Source organism: Monodelphis domestica, chromosome 1, assembly GCF_027887165.1.
Source record: "Monodelphis domestica isolate mMonDom1 chromosome 1, mMonDom1.pri, whole genome shotgun sequence".
Classification (NCBI taxonomy): domain Eukaryota; kingdom Metazoa; phylum Chordata; class Mammalia; order Didelphimorphia; family Didelphidae; genus Monodelphis; species Monodelphis domestica.
The window spans coordinates 171,058,335-171,083,856 of record NC_077227.1 but is presented as its reverse complement, the minus strand read 5'-3'; the positions used below and the strand labels follow the sequence as shown (position 1 = coordinate 171,083,856).

General features: G+C 38.1%; 1 protein-coding gene across 1 annotated transcript; it reads right to left on the bottom strand.

Annotated features, from left to right (window-relative positions):
• Positions 1-14,528: 14,528 nt before the first annotated feature.
• On the bottom strand, positions 14,529-17,837 carry LOC100028206 (olfactory receptor 4F6-like). Its single transcript, XM_001378262.3, has one exon. The coding sequence runs from the start codon at positions 17,835-17,837 to the stop codon at positions 16,815-16,817; it is 1,023 nt and encodes a 340-aa protein (XP_001378299.2). The 3' UTR covers positions 14,529-16,814.
• Positions 17,838-25,522: the final 7,685 nt, after the last annotated feature.

Below are 25,522 nucleotides of genomic sequence, written 5' to 3'. Positions count from 1 at the left end.
ATTATTCCAATCTCTACCATACTCAAGTTAACAGGATTTAGAAAGGGCTGTAACAAAAGAGTAAAGATTTAATCATTTGAAAAATATGACCTTCAACAGACATGTGCAAAAGCCAGAAACCTCTGGGCGGTCCTGGGTTAAGCGAGAGCCTCCATTGACAGGGAAATTGATGAAGAGTGATTGGTAGATGTGAGGACTGAGGGGAGGCAACTTGGATGGTTTCCTTAAAGATAGGAGGGTCTGGAGACTCGAGGAGGTGGTGGAGTTTTTTGGTCGGTGTGGTTCCTGGGCTCTGAGAAGGCTTGCTCTGAAGGAAGCTGAAGGTGGGGGCCCCTGAGACTGTTTCTCCATTTTGGACACGTGAGTAATAGGGACTGATCTCCTTTCTTTGCCCCAGCTATCTAAGGGCTTGGGCCTTTTGGCCCAGCCTAAACAGAAGGGGTATTTAAGCCCTATTCCCTTCTCTCCCCTTTCTCTCTCTATATATATCTCTAATTCCTTTCTTGCTCCTATTGTAATTAAACTCCAAAAAAGGCTGACGGCTGACTTGAGTTTTTCATTTAGGAATTACATAGCTGATTCCTTGGCGACCTTAAATTAATATATATCAGTCTTTTAAAGTGATTCCCTTGTAACACTTGCATCCCTGGTATGAATCCTACCTGGTGTAATGAATAACCCTTGTGATCACTTGCTGGAGTCTTTTTGCTAGTATACTATTTAAGATTTTTGCATCTATATTCATTAAGGAAATTGGCCTATACTTTTCTTTCTCTATTTTTGACCTGCCTGACTTTGGAATCAGTACCATATTTGTGTCATAAAAGGAATTTGGTAGAACTCCTTCTTTGTTTATTCTGTCAAATAGTTTGTATAATATTGGGATGAGTTGTTCTTTGAATGTTTAATAGAATTCATTTGTGAATCCATCTGGACCTGGGGAAATTTTTTTAGGGAGTTCTTTGATGGTTTGTTCAATTTCTTTTTCTGATATGGGGTTGTTTAGATAGTCTATTTCTTCCTCTATTAGTATAGGCAATTTATATTTTTGTAAATATTCATCCATATCATCTAGATTTATTGCCATATAATTGGGCATAATAGTTTTTAATGATTGCCTTAATTTCCTCTTCATTAGAGGAGATCTCCTTTTTCATCTTTTATACTATTAATTTGGTTTTCTACTTTCCTTTTTTTAAATTAGATTGACCAGTACTTTATTTTAATTGCTTTTTTAGAATGCCAGCTTCTAGTCTTACTTATTAAATCAATAGTTCTTTGGCTTTCAAATTTACTAATTTCTCCTTTGATTTTTAGGATCTCCAATTTAGTCTTCATTGGAGGATTTTTAATTTGTTCACTTTCTAGTTTTTTTTTTTTTAATTTGCATGCTCAATTCATTGACCTCTGCCCTCTTTCATTTGTTAATATATGAACTCAAGGATATAAATTTCCCCCTGAGTACTGCTTTGGCTTCATGCCATAGATTTTGAAAGGATATCTCATCATTGTCTTTTTCTTCAGTGAAATTATTAATTGGTTCTATGATTTGTTCTTTAACCAATCGATTCTGGAGAATCATATTGTTTAATTTCCAATTAATTTTTTATTTGCCTCTCCATGTACCCTTACTAATTATTATGTTCATTGCATTGTGATCTAAGAAGGTTGCATTTATTATTTCCACTCTTTTGCACTTATTTGCAATGTTTTTATGCCCTAGTACATGGCCAGTCTTTGTGAATGTACTATATGCTACTGAAAAGAAGGTGTATTCCTTTTTGTCCCTATGTATTTGTCTCTACATATCTACTAACTCTAATTTTTTAAGATTTCATTCACTTTTCTTACCTCTTTCTTATTTATTTTTTGGTTTGATATATCTAGTTCTGATAGAGGAAGGTTCAGGTCTCCCACTAGTAGTTTTTCTATCTGTTTCATCCTGGAGCTCCACTAGTTTCTCCTTTAGAAATGTGGATGTTATTCCATTTAGTGCATACATGTTGAGATATTTCCTCATTGTCTAAACTGCCTTTTATCAGGATGTAATTACCTTCCCTATCCCTTTTAATTAGATCTGTTTTTACTTTGGCTTTGTCAGATATCATGATTGCAACTCCTGCCTTCTTTTTCTCAATTGATTCCCAATAGATTTGGCTCCATGCTCTTACTTTTACCCTATGCATGTCTACCTTCCTTATGTGTGTTTCATGTAGACAGAATATGGTAGGGTTTTGGATTCTAATCCACTCAGCTTATAGCTTGCATTTTATGGGTGAGTTCACTCCAATCACATATAGAGTTATGATTACCAGCTGGGTATTTCCTAGCATTTTGATTTCCACTCCTAGTCCTGCCCTTTATTCTTTTACTTCTTTCTTCTACACCAATGTTTTGTTTTTAATCAGTAACCCTAATTCCCACCCTTATTTTACTTCCCTTTCTACCCCCCTCCCTTCTTATTCCCCTCTTATTTTCTTTACAGTATTTTGAAACTACCCCACCCTATCCCTCCCTTGTACTGCTTCCCTCCCCACCAATCTGTTTGTTACCCTTCTACTTCCCTATAGTTTACAAATAAATGATCTGCCCCAATTTATTTGATTGTTCTTCCCTCTTTGAGTCTATTTCAATGCACATAAGAGTTGAGTATTTCCTATCTCCAATCTCTTTACCCTTCCAGTGTTTTGATGTTCTCCCCTGCTCCTGCCATGTGCTTCTTTGTGACATATAAGTTTACCCCATTTTGTTTCTTTTTCCATTACTTTTAGTATTAACCTCTTTTTTAAGCTCTAGTTGTATGTATGTGTGTGCATACACACATATATATGTATTTATGTATGCATATATCTATATACATATTTATGTCTTGGCATTTCATCCTATACAGTTTTTCACTGTTCCCTCTAAGTGTAATTCTTCTAGCTACCCAGGTGATAATAACAATTTTTAAGAGTTACTAATGATCTCTTTTCTTATAGGACACATATAATTTTAACATATTGGGTCTCTTAAAAAAAGTTGGGGGGTTTTTTGGTTTGTTTTTCTTTTCCCCCCCTTTCTTAATTACCTTTTGATGATTCTCTTCAGTTCTGTGCTTGGGCATCAAATTTTCTCTTCAGGTCTGGTCTTTTCTTTACAAATTCTTGGAATTCTTCTATTTTGTTAAATGACCATACTTTCAAAACCCTGTAAGAATATAGTCAGTTTTTCTGGGTAGTTGGTTCTTGGTGGTAGACCTAGTTCCCTTGCTTTCCTGAATATCATATTCCATGCCTTTCAGTCCTTCAGTGTAGATGCAGCCAGATCCTGTGTTATCCTCACTATGGTTCCATGGTATCTGAATGACTTTTCCTTGGCAGCTTGTAATATTTTTTTTCCTTCATCTGATAGTTCTTGAATTTGGCTATAACATTCCTGGGTGTTTTCAGTTGGGGATTAAGTACAGGAGGTGATCTGTGGATTCTTTCAATCTTCACTTTTCCCTCTTGTTCTAGAATATTGGGGCAGTTTTCTTGGATAATTTCCTGTAGTATGGTGTTCAAGCTTTTTCTTTGTCATGGTCTTCTGGTAGACCAATGATTATTAGGTTTTCTCTCCTGGAATGATTTTCTAAATCTTCAGTTTTGTGAATGAGGTGCTTCATATTTTCATCATTTTTTTCATTCTTAATTTTGTTTTATAATGTCCTGCTGTCTTGTGAAGTTGCTTGCTTCTAATTGTTGTATTCTGGTTCTTAAAGACTGGATTTCATCCCTGCCTTTTTGGTCATCCTTCTCCTTCTGGTATGATTTTCTTTGGAGGTCATCTTTTTTTAATGAATCAAAAGGGTTTCAGCTATTCCTGGAGAATAACCCAGAACTCAGCAAAAAAAAAAATTCATCTATAAAAAAATACAAAATAATAAAAGACTAATCATAATCAAACCAAAAGGTCAAATTGTTGATTCTAGTAAGAGAAAATGCCATCTCTGGCCTCTGGGAATGACATCATTGTCTGGGGATTTGAAAGGGTCAAGAATGGATGGAAGATTTGAAATCAAGAGAATGGAATGGAATGAGCAGAAATGGTAGTGGAATAGAACAGGAAGAGGCCAAGGGAAGTCTGAGGTCTCGTTGCTTTTGAGATAGAAGGAAGAAGATGTCCTTTAGCCTTGGAGACAGAAAGGAAGAAGGGTCTTTTGGATTGGAGATGTAAGGAAAGAAGGACAAAGTCCAGCTCTCTCTAATTTCTGTGCTGTGATATAGTGACTGAACTTCCAGACCTATCAGTCCATTTTCCCAAACTGAACTATAGTCCACCATCCTCCAACCTAAGACTTATTTTAGGATAAGGGCAACCCCAAACCCTCTTACCTTCCATTTCCCTATCTTTCCCTTCTTCCCCAATAAACCCCTTATTCAGTCTTAGAGAAGAGAAAGGGTATTTTATTTGAGACATCATAAACTCACCCTGAGTTGATTTAGAAAGACCAACAGAAGAAGCAATTTAAAAAGGAGGGAGGAAGAGAGGGGGAAGGGAGGAAAGGAAGGGTAAAGGGAGGAAGGGAGAATACCCTGATTTTTAGTTATCATTTATCCTTCAAGTAATCCCTTATTACATTTTGGCACCCAGACTGACTGAATTCACAATCCTGAATAGACAAGATGATTAAGCAAGTGATCTGTGGGGTGGTAGTTATAATGATTAAAATAGTGGAAGACATAAACTGTTGCAGATATAAGAGTGGTTGTTAAAAATTGTGACCACAGAAAATATGGATTCAAGACAGTGTCTTGTTTTTAAATCAAATATAAGGTGGTCATCAGGGGAAAATTTCCAATTATTAAATATACCCAAGTCAGCTGGGTTTTATAGAGATTTTAATTCATACAAATGAGGAATTAAAGAAAGAGAGAGAGAGAGAAAAAGGAAATAATGAGAAAAAGATAGGCCGGCCCAGGCCAGCCCTGGCCAACCCAGGCCCAAGCCCTAAGAAAAAGATCAGTCAGTCTTTTATCCACTCACCACAAGATTTGTCCAAGCAAGGATTCTAGTGTTCAGAGAGAGACACCAGTTCAGCTTTGGCCAGCTGCCGTCACTCCAGAAAGAGTTCCTCTGAGACTCAGAGTCTCCTCAGAGGGAGTTCCAGTGAGAGCCCCCGCAAGAGTCCCCTGCTCTCAGTTTCTCCTCTCCTTTTAAAAGGAATTTTCTCCTATGTAACCTCTCCTAAGTTCTCACATCTATCAATCACAGTAGACGTTTTCCAAAGGACAGACCATTCTTAATTCAAACCTAAGAAGGCTTGAACTTTTGATTAAGTTCACACCTGAAAAACCTCTGAGTAAGTTTCTTACCTCTTTGCTCCTTGTAAATTCACAAGTTGCCTGACCTTTATAGGTACTTAGCACCGTTTTGTATTAGATCTAAAAATAAGCAGAGCTTAAGAATTTTTGCCTTACTATAAGTATGGGTTTAAGTATTTTTCATTGTTCAGCAAGGAGTTTCTTCCCCTAAATCAGGCTTAAGTAGGGGTGGAGTAGAGGTCTCACATACCTGATCTAAGTTCCTTCATTGTTTAAAATGGGGAATGGTCTTAACCAAATCTTATGAAGTAGGGTCTGAGAATTTTTAAGGTTCACATAGTTCTGGCAGCTATTGCAGGATATTGGATTTACAATATTCCTAAATTATTTATAATAATTCCTAAAAATACAACACAGATTGTAACATACCAGGCATATTAGCATTTGAGAAGTATGATTGATGTATTAATATTGTACTACCAGACACATGGTCAGAACTCTTGATGTTAAAGGGACAGTCCTAGGCACTAGCAAAGGACAGGGAAATTCTTGGACTCGGCATGGAGACAGCTATGCTGCCTCTGCTCTGAGCAAGGTCATTAACATAGCACAGTTTGAATCAGGGCATTGCCCCACTGGGACTACACTCATTTGCAAAACGCCGGGTTGATTTAATCCCCACCTCTTTGATATCATCATTGTCAATTTGACCAATGGAAATGCCCATGTCATGTTACCTATACATTCCTAATACCTTCAATAAATACCAGGGGACTTGGTCAAGCTTGGACTTGACCCTTACTAACCCCTCTCTTACCCTTACTAACTCCTCTCTTGCTCTCTCACCAGCTCTCTCTGACCAGGCCCTTCGGCCTTCACTGCCTCTCTCTCCTCTCTCCCTTATCCTCCTCTCTTCTTATGGTTCTTCCTACTCTGTATCTCTTTCCTAGCTACGGGGGTGCCCCCAGTACCTCCTACTAATGTTCAGACTCTATTGTCTATAGGAAGCACCAAGGAGTTGAGTCTCCCCCCTTTTCTAGCACTGCTGTCGCCCCAGTGCCTCAGCACCAGGAGTAGAGACTCCACCTTTCCTACTGACCCTGTCGCCACAGTGCCTGGGCACCAGGAGTGGTGACTCCCCCCATTTTTCTAGCTATGTTGTTGCCCCTAAAGCAGACTCTCTTGTCTAGGAGTATCAAAGGGTTGATACTCCCCACCTGTTCTCTCATCCCTCTTGCTTCCTCAGAGTTCATGTTACTCCCCATGTGTTTCTACTTCTGTCTTTGAGTCATTATTATTCTCCCATCTCCTTAGCCCCCTCTTTCCACCTCAGGTTATTCCCACAGATAGATGTTATAGGACTCACATGGGGGGTCACTATACCATCCCATCTGGGTCTCTATACAGATCATGGTAGTGGATGCTAATTTGGAAACACTGGTTAAGAACACGTTTGAGGAATTCTTAAAGGCAAAAGGGCTAGATCAGATAAAGGATAAGGGAAATGGTCAGGCAGACAATACACCTAAGGATAAAGAAAGAAAGGCCAAGAAAACAAAGTCGGGTGCACAGGACAATGACAAGGACACCAAGGCAAATAATGAGGCTAAAAAAAATCTTTCCACTTAAAGATATTACCAAGATATCTGATACTGCTGGAGTGTTACACTCCAAGGTTCATAAGCAGTTTACTACTCAGGAATTAGATTCCATGAAAAAAAGGTTTCCAAAGTTCATATCTGATCCCCATAGAATGCATAAGGAACTGAAACGTGCTTTTTGTATTTTTGAACCCAGTTTTGAGGATATGGAATTTCTTCTGGCAGAACTTTTTATCCCCCATGAGCATCATCAATTTATTGATAAAACTAGATCAGAAAGCACCCTGACAAGCTGACCAACAGAGAAGCAAGGAGAGGAATTTGGTTTCTCTAATCCCATTAGCATGACCTATCTAAGGAAATGCAGGGAGGACTTGCTCCAAGCCATTAAAATGTGTTGCTCAAAGTCAAATACTTGGGGGAAATTTGATAGACTGGTGCAAGACAAGGGAGAACATCTAGCTTCATTTATTGATCGCCTTTCTGAAACAGCTGAAGCTATAATGGGCATAGAAACAAATACGGAGGAATCTGTGGCCCACGTAAGGAGATAATTTCTGAAAGTTGCACACCACACCTCAAGAATTTCCTCAAACACTATTTTCCATGATATAATACAGTAAATTTGACATAACTTAGAGATGCTGCATCATACATATATGACAGTCACACAGAGCAAACTAGACAGGTGACAGATTTACAGCAGAAGTTGCAAGAATTGCAGAAGAATTTTAATACTGTTAGAACATACCCTAAACCTATTTATCAACCTAGAAAAGTACAGAGAGATATCAGGCAATGTTTTTATTCTGCCATAAAACTGAACACCTGATCAAAGACTGTTTTCTAAAGAAGAAGTATGAGTTAATAATAATAATAACAACAAAAACACACAATTAAAATATAATAAGCAATTATAATAACCGATATAACCAAATATATATATATATATCCTAAATAATCCCTTATTGCAAGAGTAAAATACAGTGTATGCATAAAAATATTCATGTAAGCTTTGTTCTGACAAAATAATTGGAAATAATATAAATACAATGAATGGAAGAAATGGCTGAATAGATTGTGATATTTTAAGGTATTATGTTATTATAAATGACAAATATTGGAAATACAAAGAAAATAAGGGAAATCTATGAAAGAGATGAAAAGTGAATAATAATATATACTATGATTAATCATGTGATTTTTGTTGGTTTGCTTATTGATATGATCAATTATGTGGATGGTTTTCCTCATATTGAACCATCCTTGCATTCCTGGTATAAATCCCATCTGATCATAGTGAATAACCCTTGTGATGACTTGCTGGAGTCTTTTTGCTAGTATCCTATTTGAGATTTTTGCATCTATGTTCATTAAGGCGATTGGTCTGTTGTTTTCTTTCTCTGTTTTTGACCTGCCTGGCTTTGGAATCAGTACCATATTTGTGTCATAAAAGCAGTTTGGTAGAACTCCCTCTTTGCTTATTATGTCAAATAGTTTGTTGTAAAAATAGACTCGAACTCTGGACTTCAATCCCCACAAGCCTTTGCTCCACTTCCCCAGAATGCCTTGTAATCTCACCTGGGCCGAGATCGAGAAGGGATTTAACCTGATTGCAAAGGCTTTGGGGCTCTCTTTTGGACTTCCGTTTTGGAGCAGACGCATCTCTTCCATAATGTGAGGTTATCTTGTCTAGGCCTCTGGCCTAGGCACGTGTTTTTCTTATTCTGTATTTTCTTTAATCCTTAACTTTTAATAAACCTCTAAAAAATATAATACTCCTTGTAGAAAGAAACTAATTTCTACCTGCCTCAGTCTCCCCTAAATTTTAATCTTTACATTGTATAGTATTGGGATTCGCTGTTATTTAAATGTTTGATAGAATTCACTTGTGAATCTATCAGGCCCTGGGGATTTTTACTTAGGGAGTTCTTTGATGACTTGTTCAATTTCTTATTCTGATATGGGATTATTTAAGAATTATATTTCTTCTTCTGTTAATCTAGGTAATTTTTGTTTTCATAAATATTCATTCATATCACCAAGATTGGCATATTTATTGCCATATAATTGGGCAAAAATAGTTTTTAATGATTGCCTTAATTTCCTCTTCATTGGAGGTGAGGTCTCCCTTTTCACTTATGATACTGTTAATTTGGTTTTCTTCTTTCTTTTTTTATTAGATTGATCAATACTTTGTCTTTTTATTTGTTTTTTCAAAGTACCAGTTTCTAGTCTTATTTATTAGTTCAATAGTTCTTTCACTTTCAATTTTATTAATTTCTCCCTTAATTTTTAGGATCTCCAATTTAGTTTTCTTCTGGGGATTGTTAATCTGTTCACTTTCAAGTTTTTTGGTTTGCATGTCCAATTCATTGACCTATGCCCTCCCTAATCTGTTAATATATGAACTCAAGGATATAAATTTTCCTCTGAGTACTGCTTTGGTTGCATCCCATAGAGTGTGAAAGGATGTCTCATCATTGTCTTTTTCTTCAGTGAAATTATTAATTGGTTCTATGATTTGTTCTCTATCTAACTGATTTTGGAGAATCATATTATTTAATTTCCAATTATTTTTTATTTGGCTCTCCGTGTACCCTTTCTGATCATTATTTTTATTGTGTTATGATCTGAAAAGGTTGCATTTATTATTTCTGCTTTTCTCCTTTTGTTTGCCATGTTTTTATGACCTAGTACATGGTCAATCTTTGTGAATGTACCATGTGCTGCTGAAAAGAAGGTGTATTCCTTTTTGACCCTATTTATTTTTCTCCATATATCTATTAACTCTAATTTTTCTAAGATTTAATTTACATCTTTTACCTCTTTCTTATTTATTTTTTTATTTGATTTATCTAAATTCAATAGTGGTGTGTTCAGGTCTCCCACTAGTATAGTTTTACTATTTCCTCCTTCTATTCCACTAGTTTCTCCTTTAGAAATTTGCATGCTATACCATTTGGTGCATACATGTTGATTACTGATATTTCCTCATTGTCTATACTCCCTTTTATCAATTATGTTTTTTTCCTTACCTATCCCTTTTAATCTGATCTATTTTTACTTTGGCTTTGTCATATATCGTGATTGCAACTCCTGCCTTCTTTCTGTCAGTTGAAGCCCAATAGGTTTTGCCCCAAACTTTAATTCTAACCTTGTGAGTATCTACCCACCTCATATGTGATTCTTGTAGACAACATATGGTAGGATTTTGGATTCTAATTCACTCTCCTATTTGTTTTTATTTTATGGATGAGTTCATCCCATTCACATTCAAAGTTATGATTGTCACTTGTGTATTCCACAGCCTTTTGATATCCTCTCCTAGTTCTGTCCTTTCTTCTTTTGATAATTCTTCTAAAACCAGTGATTTACTTTTAATCAGTCCCCCTAATCCCCACCCTTAATATGCTTCCATTTTTGCCCCCTTCCTTTTTGTTCTCTTCTTATTTTTTAATGGTCTGTTAAGTTCTCTCCCCCTTCTCTTTCCCTCCCTATTTGTACTCCATGCCCCCCTCCCCCCTCCTTTGTTTTCCCTTCTCACTTTCCCTGTAGGGTAAGATAGAATTCAATACCTCAAAGAATCTAGATGCTCTTCCCTCTCACAATTGATTTCACTGAGAGTAAGGTTTAAGTATTACCTATTAGCACTCTTTTCTTCTCCTTCTTATAATGGTATTCTTCCCCTTCCCTTCCCATGTGTCTCTTTGTGTGATGTAGATTATTCTATTTATCTTATTTCTTCCATTTTATCTTGGTGCCATCTTCAATTCCTCCCTCCCTTTTTCTTTTTTTTTTTTGTATATCTTCTTATAGCTCTTATTACCCCAATCTCTTCTTGTGAATGATTCTTCTAATTACTATAATAATTAATATAATTTTGAGAGTTACAAATAACATTTTCCCTATATATATATATATATATATATATATATATATATATATATATATATATATATATAATTAGATCTAATTATAACCCTTAAAGAAGAAAGTTTGAATAAAAAAACATTTCCCCCTTTTTCCTCTCTTATTTACCATTTCATGTTTCTCTTGAACTTTGTGTTTGGATATCAAACTTTCCACTTAGTTCTGGTCTTTTCTTTACAAATACTTGGAAATCTTCTATTTTGTTGAATGCCCGTACTTTCCCCTGGAAGTATATAGTCAGTTTTGATGGCTAGGTGATCCTTGTTTGAAGACCCAATTCTCTTGCCTTTCTGAATATCAGGTTCCAAGCCTTCCAGTCCTTTAGTGTGGAAGCTACCAGGTCTTTTGTGATCCTGATTGGTGCTCCTTGGTATCTGAATTGTCTCTTTTTGACTTCTTGTAGAATTTTCTCCTTAGCTTGATAGCTCTTGAATTTGGCAATTACATTCCTGGGAGTTGTCTTTTGAGGATTTAGTGTTGAGGGTGTTCTATGAACTCTTTCAATATTTATTTTGCTCCCTTGTTCAAGAACATCAGGGCAGTTTTCTTGGATGGTTTCTTGTATTATGATGTCTAGATTTCTGTTTATTTCTGGCTTTTCATGTAGACCAATGATTTTCAAATTGTCTCTTCATGATCTGTTTTCCTGATCCATCATCTTGTCATGAGATATTTTATGTTTTATTCTATTTTGTCTTTGGACTTTGATTTATTAACTCTTGCTGTTTTGCAAGATCATTGTCTTCCAGTTGCCTAATTCTGGTCTTTAAGGACTGATTTTCTGCTATAATCTTTTGGTTTTCCTTTTCGGTTTGGTCTATCCTCCTTTTTGTGTCTTCCAGCTGATTCTCTGATTGGGAGTTATTGTACTTTAAAATGTTATTTTCTCTTTGACTTATTTCCCACTTTTCTTGCGAGAAGGCTTCCATCTTTTTGATAAGCTCCAATTTAAATTCTTCAAGACCTTTGGACAATTTCCACTTTTTTTGGAAGGTTTTGGGTTTATTTGAATTTCCTCCTGTATTTCCTCTGTAGCCTGGGTTTTTCCTCAGTAAAAATTCTTCAGGGTCAACCCCTTCTTCCTGTTTTTCTTGGAGGGAGGTTGTTGCTCCTGGACACAATTTGCCATCACTGTGGAGGTTTTTCTGTCCCTCTTTAGTCATAAATCTGAGTAAGATGGGCAGGCTCTCTGTGTATGGAGCTACAGAGCAAAGATTTTGCCTGAGGCAAGCTCTCGAAACTCCATAGCTTCTGCTGTTTTCTGCCCTTCTCTGTGCTATTTTCTTGTGAGTGCTCATGGCCTGTACTCTTCAGCCTGCTGGGATTTCAGGTATAGCTGCTCTTAGAGGTAGGTTTGTGGTGGCCTTAGTCAGCTCCCAAGGACCTAGAGGTGACCCTTACTCACTCTAGAGGTGCCCCTCGCTCACTGATTCTGGCATGTGCTGTCGTAGGTGGGGTGGGGGAGGGTAGATTAGCTTGCAGTTTTGGTGGGAGCTTTTTCACCCCCCTTGTAGTGTGAAAATTCCCAAATCCCACATACCTTCAATGCTGCGCCCTACTGTAGAGTCCCTTCATTCTTGTGAATTTGGTTTTTTTGGTCTTTTGAGGTAGTCTATATCAGTGGGTACCGAGGAAAGGACTAGTCTTGTGTCTAGACTGCTACCATGTTTACCCGGAAGCTCCAATCATCCTCTTTCAACATGATTTTTATATACTCTTATTGGACTCTAGGTTTTGTAAGGTCTTGTCATCACATAGTCTTGGATATTACAACTATTTGGTAAGGGCACATCTGGTTTTTGTTTAATTCTTCTTAACTATTAATAGAACAAAGTCATGTCCAGGAAATTGGAAGCAATAGTTTAGACAGTGATAATGGTCTGGTTCCATTATGGATTGAATCCTCCAGGAAATATTAAGAACTTTACTTATATTGTAGTGATTTGTTATCTGTCCAACCATGAAAGACAGCAAGCTATTGATGTATAATTCCATCTGAGACATTGTCTTCCATGAAATTTGATGAGTATTATTAATCTTTTGCAGTCCTTACAGTAAGGTGGTATAGTTGCTACTGTTTCTTTATGTGACAAAATTTGGTCCATGTATTCAGAGGTAAGGCTAGTGTGAGTTATTAATAACAGCTTTGTCCAGCCCAGTTGGGGAATTCTTCCCCATAACCTTAGAGGTACCTGATTAGCAAAAAAACAAAAAAAACAAAAAAAATCCTATAGGTGACATTGCCTTCTATTCCTCCACATCAGTAAATAATCACTGCCTTGATAGGGCTCTTTTGGCATAAGGGCCCATTCAATACTAACTTCTTTAGGAATACAGAAGAGGACAACTCTGACTCTGTTTGAGTCCTTTTATAAGTAACTCATATGGCCAAATTCCTAGCTGAACTCTCTACCCTAGGATGGCTCCACCCAGCATCCTTTCCCTTACCTAAGCTCTTATTAAATAAATTGACTTGACTTACTGTGATCCCATCTTTGTCTTCCAGGTCCTTGAAATTCTGGTCCCAGAGCCACCTCAGTAGAAACTTTTCTCAACATGCTCTACTTCTTGAACATCAGGATACCTAAGTCTATAAACCCTTGTCCAGAATTCAGTTCAACCTTCTAGCAGCCACATGTGACTCCCAAGATTCATCTTAGGGATTATCAAGAGCAAGGTCTAGAAGCTTACACCCGGTGTCTCAAGGGAAGTGATCACCCATTTCTCTAAATAATATTCAAAGAAATGTCTGTTTGTTCCAAAAGAAATTCTATAGCTTTTTGACCTATTTATCATGGGTAAGAATGTTTAGCAATCCTTTTTGTCCTTTCTGGTAGGAAAGTGTTCATTTTCAATAACTGTATTAAAATAATGAGCCCTGTTTTTTATTTGTATTAATTTAGTATGAATGTTTGCTAGAATTCTCTCCAAATCAGTTATAGCCCAAGTTGCTTTAACCATGTTATGCCATTCAGTTTTAATTCAAGTATCTCCATTAAGTCTCTGAACATATTCATTTAAATTCTAATATTTTTATTCCTATTGTGTCTTACCCAGAGGAAATAAAGATTTTTGTAGGTAGTATCATCATTCATGGCTCAGTTTGACCTCCAGATTCACATGTAAAGCTTTCAGTCTTTAGATTTCCTTGATGTACATTAGGTATTTTTATCCTTATTGAGTCCAAATGATATTTTATATCCTTAAAAAAAGATCCTCTTGGGGAAAAAATGTGTAATGTGATTCTTACTGAATACATATAGCTTGGTATCATCCTCAATGTATATCAACTATTTTATCTTTTGAGTTCCTAGCCCCCTTATCATATTATGAATTACACCCAACCAAGTTTCAGCCTTAGATCACTCCCACCTTTTTTCTCCTCAGTGCTTATACATGTGCTGCTAAACAAAGATGGAGGAAAATCATTCAGCCATTCTCTCTGGATACACTATGTATAAATGTTACATACCATAAACTGGACCCTAAATGCTTCTAGGCAATCCTCCTATACCTCCATAATCAACACTCTATCCTCCACCCTACAGCAATTCTTCCAAATCTTTCATTCCTCTTCAAACCTCCTAAGGCTCCCCCATCTCCACTCTCAATTGACAACCTTGTCTCATATTTTCACAGAATTTTTTTTATTTTTTTCTTTATTTTATTTTAATAACAAATTTTCCCATAAGTTTTCCAAAGTTATATTATTCATGTTGTCTCCCTCCCTTTTTCCATCCCTCCAGCCAGAAATGACAAGCATTTCAGTCTGGGTTATACTTATCAAGAGAAACATATATATGTCCATATTATTCATTTTTGCAAGTTTCACAGAAAATATTAAGACCATTCACTGTGATTCATTTAACCTCACTTATACATTAAGCAAATTGTTGCATATTAGGAAAAGGATGCTGTATACAATAGAACATTGTTTGATTCTAGAATTTTGACCATTTACTATGATGCTAGTAATAAATAAATGATAATAAAATAATAATAAATACTTAACAGTGTGCTTTCTTGAAAACAACCACATGAGGTAGCTAGTGCAAATATTGTTATTTCCATTTTTAGAAGAGCATAAAATGACTGAGTTCTTAAATGACTTGACCTGCTCACAAAGCTAGCAGAATGTATACCTGGAACTCACACTCTGGCATCCCAATCCTAGGCTCAGTGTTCTTTTCACCCACACTACCCAAACAAATAGCTGTGAATAGAAAGTTCAGGGAGTGGAAATATAATACAGTCTACTTCCGAATGAACAATATGCAGGATTTCATTTTTTAACCAAATCCATAGGAAAAATCCATTTGAAATCCCCTCTGCCAATGCAAAATAATGGTTGGACTGTAAATTATTAGAGATCTGCCTGGGCACTGATGAGTTGTGACCACGACACCTTGACAGAGTCATGTGTGGTAGATGGGGAGACCACAGAGTGGTCCTTGGTGAGATGTGACTGCCCACTCTATCCTCTTTACATGACCTCTTTCATCAATGCCCATTACCTATGAATTGACATGATTATTATTCCCCCTAGTCTCAAAAGAAATAATGCAAGAGCAAAACACATGTACCCTTATTCCCCAAAATATCACCAAAAGATCAGACCCTTAAACCCAGTCCAAAAAAGACTATCATGGGTTAACTTTTACTTAGGTACATAATTTCCAGCAAAACTGCAGCAACAGGCCAAGCCCAAAACTTTCTCATGAAGCCAGCGCACAAATCAATAGAGGCCCATACAATACGTACAGGTACAGTACAGGTACACTAAGCTTCAATATGCCTCAGTGACTCAATTACACAAACCAGTAACTCAGAAAGTCCCTAGTAAGCCACCTGTGACAAGATCATTTATCTTATATTCTGTCTGTGATCACAATACAAAAATATAGAATGTCAATCAAGTGACTTGTTAAAAGTTAATGTATCACTTTTCCAATTATCTCTCTTTGAACATGTGTGTCAGGTAATGCAATCTGCATGCCAAGAAAATGGGTATAAAAATAAAAACCAAGCCTGGGAATGGTGGAGCAGCTGTCAGATGCAAAGCAATCCCATGACTGTTGTGATTAAACTGTCTTCCATTTGTTATTTTTGTTGACTGATCGTCACCAGTTGGGAAACCCTGGAGTCATGGGCAAGGGTGGACTTTTCCCATGGCAGTGACCTTGATCAAGTGAAATAATATTAGTAATGCATTCAAAATAGTGGCATAGTATAGGCATTTAATAAATGTTTGTTTCCCTCCTGGCCAAGGCTCACATAGTCTTTATGGAACATAGGATCCAGGGAAGGAGACAAAGGAAAGCAAACACATAGTGATTTAAGAGTATTAGAATGTAATAATAATAGCTCATATTTACATTATGCTTTAAAGCTTGCTCAGTGCTTTATATATGTTATCTCATTTGAGGCTTACAACTACCCCATGAAATAGGTGCTATTATTACTCTCCCTTTGATATATAAAGAAAATGAGGCTGTGGAAAGTTAAGCATCATGTCCAGGCTTACGAAGCTAGCAATGTCCTATGGGAGAATTTGAGCTTTATAATTCTAGATGTAGCATTAAATCTGCTAGACCAAATCAAAGATTGCTTTATTTTTAGTTTCTTTTCATATATCCAGAATCTAGAATAGCATCCTGCTTAAAGTACTTAATAAAGATTGGTGGAATGAATGGAAATGGAAACATATCAGTTGTGATATCAGTGGTGATATAGGCAGGCAGTATACAAGGATAGCTTGATATATAATTTTTTATATTTAATATTGTGGAGAAAAATGGAGATGAAAAAATAAATAGCATTCATTTCCAGCACTGTGAGGCATTTGTTTCACTTCTTGCCAAGATGCTGAGAACAAGACCATTAGAATGTGTGGACTGAGGTGAATATCACCTTTAATTTGCCCAAGAAATAAGCTTGAGCATAATGAACTTGTAGTTAGATTCAACATAACAAAGCATAGTGTATAGAAATAAATTTATCTCTGGAAGTTCAATGATAATTTTTGTTTCCTACATACTATAAGAAACCATGAGAATACACAGTCTTTACTCCCAGTGCCTTTATGAAACTTCCTGAAATTCACAAGCCTCCTAAACATTCTCTTCATTCCCATCTTCATTTCTTTGTTCCTGAAGGTGTAGATGACTGGATTCAGGAAGGGAATAATAACCGCATCAAAGATGGCAAGGAATTTATCCAAATTTGATATGTGGAATGGCCATGTATAGAAAAAGATTAATGGACCAAAGAATAAAACCACCACAGTGATATGAGCTGCTAGGGTCGAAAAAGCCTTGGAGGAAACACCTGAGGCATGTTTCTGAACTGTGACTAAGATGAAGATGTAGGAAATGATTAACACACAGAAGCAGGCCAGAGAAATGAACCCACTATTAGCAGTGACCATGAATTGTAACCTATAGGTGTCTGTACAGGCCAGTTTGATGAATTGAGGAAGGTCACAGAAAAAACTATCTAAAATATTAGGACCACAAAAGGGCAAATCTACAACAAAAGCCAATTGGACCCCTGAGTGAGTGATTCCTATGATCCAGGCAAGAATCAAAAGCAAAATGCACATTCTTGAGTTCATAATGGTTATGTAGTGGAGAGGTTTACATATGGCAACATATCTGTCAAAGGACATGGCTATGAGCAGCACCATCTCAACACCACCAAAAGCATGACTAAAGAATATCTGAGCAACACAGCCACCAAATGAGATGACTTTATGCTTCCTGAAAAGATCACAAATCATTTTAGGGGCTGCAATGGAGCAAAATCCTAAATCAATAAAGGAGAGATTGGCCAACAGGAAGTACATGGGAGAGTGCAAGTAAGGATCAAAGATCACAGTGATCAAAATGAGCATATTTCCCAAAATGCTTGCTACATAGACCACAGAAGAGAAGAGAAAAAGAAGAAGTTGGATCTCCCATGAATCAGAGAGTCCAAGTAACACAAACTCAGTCACTACAGAATGATTCATTTCATCCATTAACTCCAATGAATAAAACTGGCAGTGACATTACCTGAAGAAAAGAGATAAAAAGGGAAGAATATTAATAGATAACATTTATATAGGCCTTTCAAGTTTGCAAAGCATTTTTCTTAAATTATCTCATTTGATCTTTATCACAACCCTGTGCAGAAGATGTTACTTACCTCCCTTTGAAAATGCTGAAAATGGGTGGAAGGAGATTAACTTTCCATAGTCACATTGATATGTCAAATTGGCATGGGCTTTGTACTCCTAGAAACTCAGGCAAACTATTATCAGTTTGTTCCCTTCCCCTCTGATTCCCAACCCCAAACATCTAACCCTGAGAGGATTACCCTCCTTTAATTGTCCCATTGATTTGAGAGGGACAAAGACACACCTCATCCATCTGTCCTCCAAATCAGGAGAACCACCCCATGCCTTCAGGCAAACCTCCTTTCCCCAACCCCTTGCTTCAGGGTCATGTCTTCACTGCTATAGAAGAATATAAAAATCCCACAATGGAAGCTTTCTGGGATTAACCTCTAGGTTGTTCCACTCATGTTGTCTTGCTTGCCAAAGATTTAACATTACTAATAAATCTCTCTATTTACTTTTAAGCTAAGTTTCAGTCTTGCATTCTTGTGAAAGGTATCCTTCCCGAACCCCAGGGGTACACATATACACCCCACAACATCTGGCACCCAACATTTTCAGCTAACCTGGACCATCCACGAGGACACAGATTTTCAGGTAGGAAGGAACCTTTCTTGGACTCCTGAAACCCCCATCTTTTGGTTGACATCTTTGTGAGGCCTCTTTCAAGCTCTCACTCCCATCAGCCCCAGAAGTCAGTTGGCCTGGCCACTGGATCTGGAGTCAATTGGGTCCCCTTTTTCATACTAGTAGACATTCTGTTGAAGGGGAGACTCTTGCCTCACTAACGTGAGGGCTATAGGTTGGTCAACCTCTATGGACACACAGTTGTTGACCCCCAGTGTGGAATTTGCCATTCCACATCAAAATGGTACAGAGACATATCATACCCTGAGATTCCCCTTTGGGGTGTATACTTGAAAACTGGGGGAAATTATATCTATACAATTTGAAAAAAAGAGAAAATAATTTGTTTTTGAAATGTTAAATGGCCACATTACACCCTTGATAAGCAAGAAACATGGCCTATCTGTGGCACCCTACATTATAATACCATCCAACAATTGGATTTGTTTTGCATGAGGAAAGTGAAAAAGACAGCACAACCCTATATTTCAGCATTTATTAAACTCAGTCTGAATCCTGAGCTTAGGGGGGCTTGTTGTATGTACCTTACAGCACCCTTGCTGACCCCTACTGAGACAAGCCCTCAAAAGGACATTTTGGATGATTCAGCTCTCACTGTCAATTTTGCCCCCCCAGAGAGGAGGGAAGATAACAGCTCCCCAAAAACTGGGGTTCGACCACAGCCTTCTCTCCCCCAACCTCCTCAGAACTAACATTCACTTCAGGAACCCCTCGTCCAGGGTCAACTGTTTCCTCTTCTCAACCCTCTGCTCCAAAACCCCCATCTTACTCTCCAGGCTGATAGTCTGAGACCATTCCTATCTCCCAAACCACTCCCAGCCATAATATCCTTTTGTACCTGCCACAGCCTGATAGTGTTACCTTGCCCATCCCCCAACCAAGCCCACTCCACATTCAGAATGGACTGAGTTATGGTGACAGGGTCCACCTCCTTCCTATGAGAGAGGTGCCTATGCCAGATAGGCTGGCTCAGGTACATGTTCCTTTTTCTATGACAGATCTAGCCCAAATTAAGGAGAAATTAGGTCACTACTCAGAGAATCATTACAAATTCATTGAAGCTTTTAAATCCCTTACCCTCCAGTTTGACCTGTCCTGGACAGATTTGCACATTATTATCTCTACCTGTTACACCCCAGATGAGAAAAAGAGGATCTGGGATTTGGCCATAGAAATAGGAGATGAGAAGGCCCTAGGAAGCACATGGACAGGAGTCCCTGGTGCTACCCCTTTCCCAGAGCAAGATCCCAGATGGGACTGACTATATGAATGAAAGACATAAACAGCACAGAGATCACATGATTGACTGTCTCCTTGAGGCCATGCAGAGAGGGATGAGGAAGCAAGTAAATTATAATGAGCTTAAAGAGGTTACTCAAGTAAAAGAGGAGAATCCAGCTCTCTTCTTGTCCCAATTAGTAAAGGACATGAAACAGAATACAAATGTCCACCCAGAGAGCAATGAGGGGGAAATTATTTTACATCTCCATTTTATAGAACAGTCAGCTCCAGACATCAGACAAAAACTGCAAAAGCTGGATCTGGGACCCCAAACTCCAATAAACCAATTAGCAGATACTGCTTTTAAGGTCTTTCACAACAGGGACCAGGTGACAATGGAAGGACAAACCCCTGAGAAACTGCTCTCAGCAGCCCTCACCTCCCTGACCCATGGGCAGAGACCAAGGGGCTCTTGCCACACCTGTGGACAGAATGAGCATTGATCATAGGACTGTCCTTTGAATAGAAGACTGCCCTTGACTCCATGCCCAGCCTGCAGGCAATGAGGACACTTGAAACCCCAGTGTCCCTCCACACAGAGACCCCAGTGACCCAAGAGGCATTACCCTATCCTCCAGTTTCCTGAAGACTTGGAAGAGGGGTGCTCTGGGGCCAGCGTGCTCCCGGTTTCCATCACTATGGCTGAAACCAGTGTTAATCTCAAGGTAGAAGGTAAGATGAGTGAATTTCTCATAGATACGGGGGCAATTTACTCTGTCCTTACCTCACATGATGGTCCTACAATCCCTTCGCAGCACCAGGTAAAGTTGGGGGTATGATACTTAGATGTAGGAAAATGGCACCCCTAGCCTATGCCCATGAGGACAAATTATTCCTTCTTCACATATCCCTTACTGGACAGAGAAAAAGCTAGGTTCCCAATTCTCCATCGTCTCAACTCTAACTTCCCTAGCTACTCCCCTGAAAAAGCCTCCAATAATCTCATCAGAAATCTGGGAGAAAATACCTCCCATTGTCTGGGATCAAGGCATATCAGGGCAAGCCATGTATGAGAATCCCATAATGATAAATCTCAAGCCTAATTCTCCTCATGCTCACAAGAAGAAATATCCCATTTCCCCAGAGGCCAGAAAAGGATTACAACCTCTCATTGATAAATTCCTAGCCCATGGTCTCTTGGAGAATTGTTCCTCACCTTGTGATTCTCCCCTCTTCCCAGTGAAAAAGCCAAGTGGAACTTGGTGTATGGCCAAGCCTTATACATATTAACGAAGCAATAATTTCTGTTCACACCATTGTCCCTAAACTGTATACTAATTCTAAGATTCTAGAGAATTCTCAGTGGTTTTCTGTCACTGACTTGAAAAATGCTTTCTTTTGCATATCTCTGCACCCAAAATGCAGATCCCCTTTTGTGTTTGAGTGGGTTTTCCCCTCAGACCTCTGACCCTACATGGTGCGTACACCCACAAAGCCTAAGAGACATCCCTCACTACATTGGGGCTGCCCTGAAAAAAGATCTCAGAGCACTAAACTAACAAGCAGCTCAATCTTACAATATGTTGATGACATTTTGATATCTACTCCATCTGAAGCTGCTTGTACCATTGACACAATTTCCACTCTAACCTTCCTAGAAGAATGGAGCTACAAGGTCTCTGGCTCTAAAGCCCAATTTGTGTCCTAGTCTTTAACTTACTTGGAACACAACCTAACCCCAAATTCCTGTTCTCTGACCACAGACAGAAAGCAGGCCATCCTATCCATACCTGTCCTCTCCACCAAAAGACAGCTCTGAATTTTTCTGGGTATGGCAGAGTTTTTTCCGCACTTGGATCCCTAATTTTGGGATCATTGCAAAAACCCCTCTATGAGGCCATGAAGGGGCCTGACTCAGAACCCCTGGATTGGAGGAGTGAGCAAAAACAAAACTTTTCACTTCTAAAATCCAGGCTTTCTGCTCCCCATGCCTTAGGAATTCCAGACCTTAAAAAGCCCTTCTTTTTGTTTGTAGATGAGAGAAAGCAATTTACCCTTGGGGGTTTTAGCCCTGTACTTAGGACCTGATCTAAGACCCATGGCTTATCTCTCAAAAAAATTAGATCTGTTTTGCCAAGGGAGGCCACCATACCTAAGATCAATTTCTGCCACAGCCCAAATGGCAGAAGAGGCATCTAAAATAACTCTGGGCAAACCCCTAGAAATTCTGACACCCCCCCCCCTAGGATCCTTAGTATTCTAGAGGCTAAAAACCACTGATGACTCACTAGAGGCCATCTCACTAAATACTAAGCTCTCCCAATTGCCCTAATCAGAATCAGGATGGCTTCTCAGGCAAATCTAGGGCTAAACCTATTTGAACTGTTGTATGGTAGACCTTTTCTAACCCCTGATGTTCTTTTAGATACAGAAATCCACAGCCTTGTTAGATTTTTCTAAGTAACTTGGCCCGATCTACTAGGTTCTGAGAGAACATGCTAATCATATCCTTCTCAAGCCCTCAAGAGATGATAAGGAGGAATCCCTCCACCCAGCCAAACAGGAGATTTGGTATGCCAGAAAACATGGAGTGGATCAAACCAGTTAAAACCTCAATAGGAGGGGCCCCATCCAGTCATTCTATCCACTCCCTTCCTCCTTGTTATTTTAAATCTCCCTTGCTCTAGCCATGACTATCCTTTTTCTTATATTTTCTGTCTTTTCCTTTTTTTAATCATGCATGTCCAGCCAGCTGAACAGATAATTCTCTGATTTGTAACACTTCTCTAGTTGTTTAAAGGGTGTAAGCTCCTATTGGAGTCCCTGAGAAGCCATTGTAACCCTGCAACCATCCCAGCCTGAACCCCTGGACATTGCCTACAGCTAATACCTCTCTCTCCTGACAATAGGCAGGGACAGCTCTACAACCATTCTCAGTTCTGAAGAAGCTACAGAAGACTGAGACCATTGCCCCTTTTCCCTTAGATATTTGGAGAGGGGGGAGATGGCATGGGTATTGTACCCTTAGAAACTCAGGTAAACTATTATCAGGGAAATTCCTTTGCTCTCTTCCCCTCTGACTCCCAACCCAAAACATCTAACCCTGAGGGGATTATCCTCCTTTGACTGTCCCATTGATTTGAGATGGCCAAAGACACACCTCATCTATCTATCCTCCAAACCAAGAGAACCGCCTCATGCCTTTAGGCAAACCACCTTCCCCCAACCCCTTGATCCAGAGTCATGACCTTCCTGCTATAGAATATAAAAACTCCAGAATGGAAGCATTCTGGAAGCAACCTCCAGGTTGTTCAACTAATGCTGGCCAAAGATGTAACATTACTAATAAATCTCTCTCTCTTTACTTTTAAGCTAAGTTTTGTAGTCTTTCATTCTTGTGAAAGGTATCCTTCCCAAACCCCAGAGATACACCTCTACATCCCACAACAAAATGATCACCTATAGAAAAAGATCAATGGACCAAAGAATAAAACCACCACTGTGAAATGAGATCCTGATAAGTTTGATGTAGAATTCAAATTCAGTTCTTTCTGACTCCAAATCCTACAATCTGTCCTATTCAACATCTTATCTATTAGTGGCATTTATTAAGCAGTTCCTAATTTAAGTCAAATATCACCTTATCATTTTGATGATTTGGAAAAAAAACATAGAATTATTAAATAGTCAGAAAAAACATTTTTAATCAAGGAAAATGGGTTCAGTGTAATAGTAGGTCTCCACACAGAGCTGCATGGATTGAACTCTGATTGCTCTAGACAGTGACCCCTGGGAGACCAACTGCTCTAGATTAACAACTCCAAAGAACAAAAGCATTGAGGGAATGTATATACCATTTGAGGGAAATCCACAGGCAAGGAAAGATGTTTGACATCACTACAGCTACAAAGAAAATGGAAGTGTTCAAACTATACTGATCAGATACAATCAAGCTTGGGAAAAGAATCATAGCTAGAGACTAGGGTCTAAGAGACAAGGCTCCTTACAATAGATACTAAATGATGGTCCCTGCCCAGGTGTGGGTCTTCTTGGGAAAGGATCTCTGATATGAGTGAAGAATACCTAAGACAAAAAAGGGTACTTAGCATATGCTTAGTCCCACCTAACTAGAATTGGTACTTACCTTAGGGTCCATTATTCAGTCTAAATGAAATTGCTAGCCTGAGATTCCCTTCAGGGTGGATTCTCACAGGAACTAGGAACAAGTAGAAGCTTTGGGATTTCCAACTTACAAGCTAATCCTAAAACTTGAGATTCATCAGATCTTACTAGGCTACAAGTTTGGGGTTTCTAGATTCTATGCTGACAATTTCATACAATCAAATAATATATTCATAATCACTAAACCTCTGGTAATAAAAGTTATATGTAAAGTAAGGATGCTGTAATTAATAATACGGTCAAAATCATACATCCAATTGATAATGATTTCTTTCAAATTATTTACCTTATAAGTTATAAAATGATTCTTATGTAGATAGAGGAAGGGCTCATATTAAGTGACATTTAGCCTTTTTCAAAGAGACATTCACTTAAATTGCTCTATTCTGTGTAGCAACTATCTGAGGCAGGATTTAAATCTAAGTCCTCCTTGATACCATCTCTTGTGTTCTATCCACTACAATACAGCAGGAATTTTGATTGGTGCATACAGTTCAATACCTAACATTCAAATATGAATTAAAGAATTTTGGGAGACTATATAGAGAAAAATACTGTTTAGCTAGGTAATTTTCTATTACACTGTAAGATCCTCAAGGGCAAGGACCCCCAGCATCAAGTACAGTGACTTGCATGTAAAGATTGCTTGAAATCAAATCCTGGCTTTGGTACTAACCATCCATGCCACCTCAGAAAGTCACTTTATCTTGCTAGGACTAATTTTCCTCATATGTAAAGAGATTGGACTAGTTGGTGGCTAAAACCCCTTCCAACTCTAAATCTAGGAAAATAAGAAAATAAGTGCCTGTTGAATTTGTTTCATTGAATTTTCACTCCATTTCATAGAAATTTGCATATACAGAAATAGATAGTAAAGACATTAAAATTACTCCAAATGAATCTGTAACTCCGTTGGAATGGCATTAACAACTTAAGGCATACTTTTAAAGATAATCACTGGTAGCAAATTGTTACCCTTTTAGAAGTCATTGGAGTCAAATTAGAGGGGTAAAGGGAACAATCAAGCTATCTAAAATGAAGCAAAGTGATGAGAAAGTTGTTCTTTCATGGTTCAAAACCTAGTCATATTGACAGTTCACAAAAGTAATAATTGCATTGGCAAGGGACATTGTTTTCTTCCCCAATGGATTAAAGATTTATGTGAGGATACTAAAACCTGTCACTTTACCCTAAATTTACCTGTATAGTCAGTAATCTAGACACTGCAAAAAAGAGAAATATATCATTTCTATTTCAAATCTTTTATTTTCTATTTTTTTCATAGAAATTAACAAGTATCCACCATATTGCCACTATATATAAAATAATCATTGGAACTATCTCTCTAAAACATACTTGGCTATGGCTACCAAATGAAGGAGTATATTTTCTACAAAAAAAAAAAAAAGGCTGTACTGGGACTCAGAGCACCCAGGATTTTCTCATCACTCGGCTACTTACTACTCAGGTATCTGATCTCCTGCTAGTTAGATAAT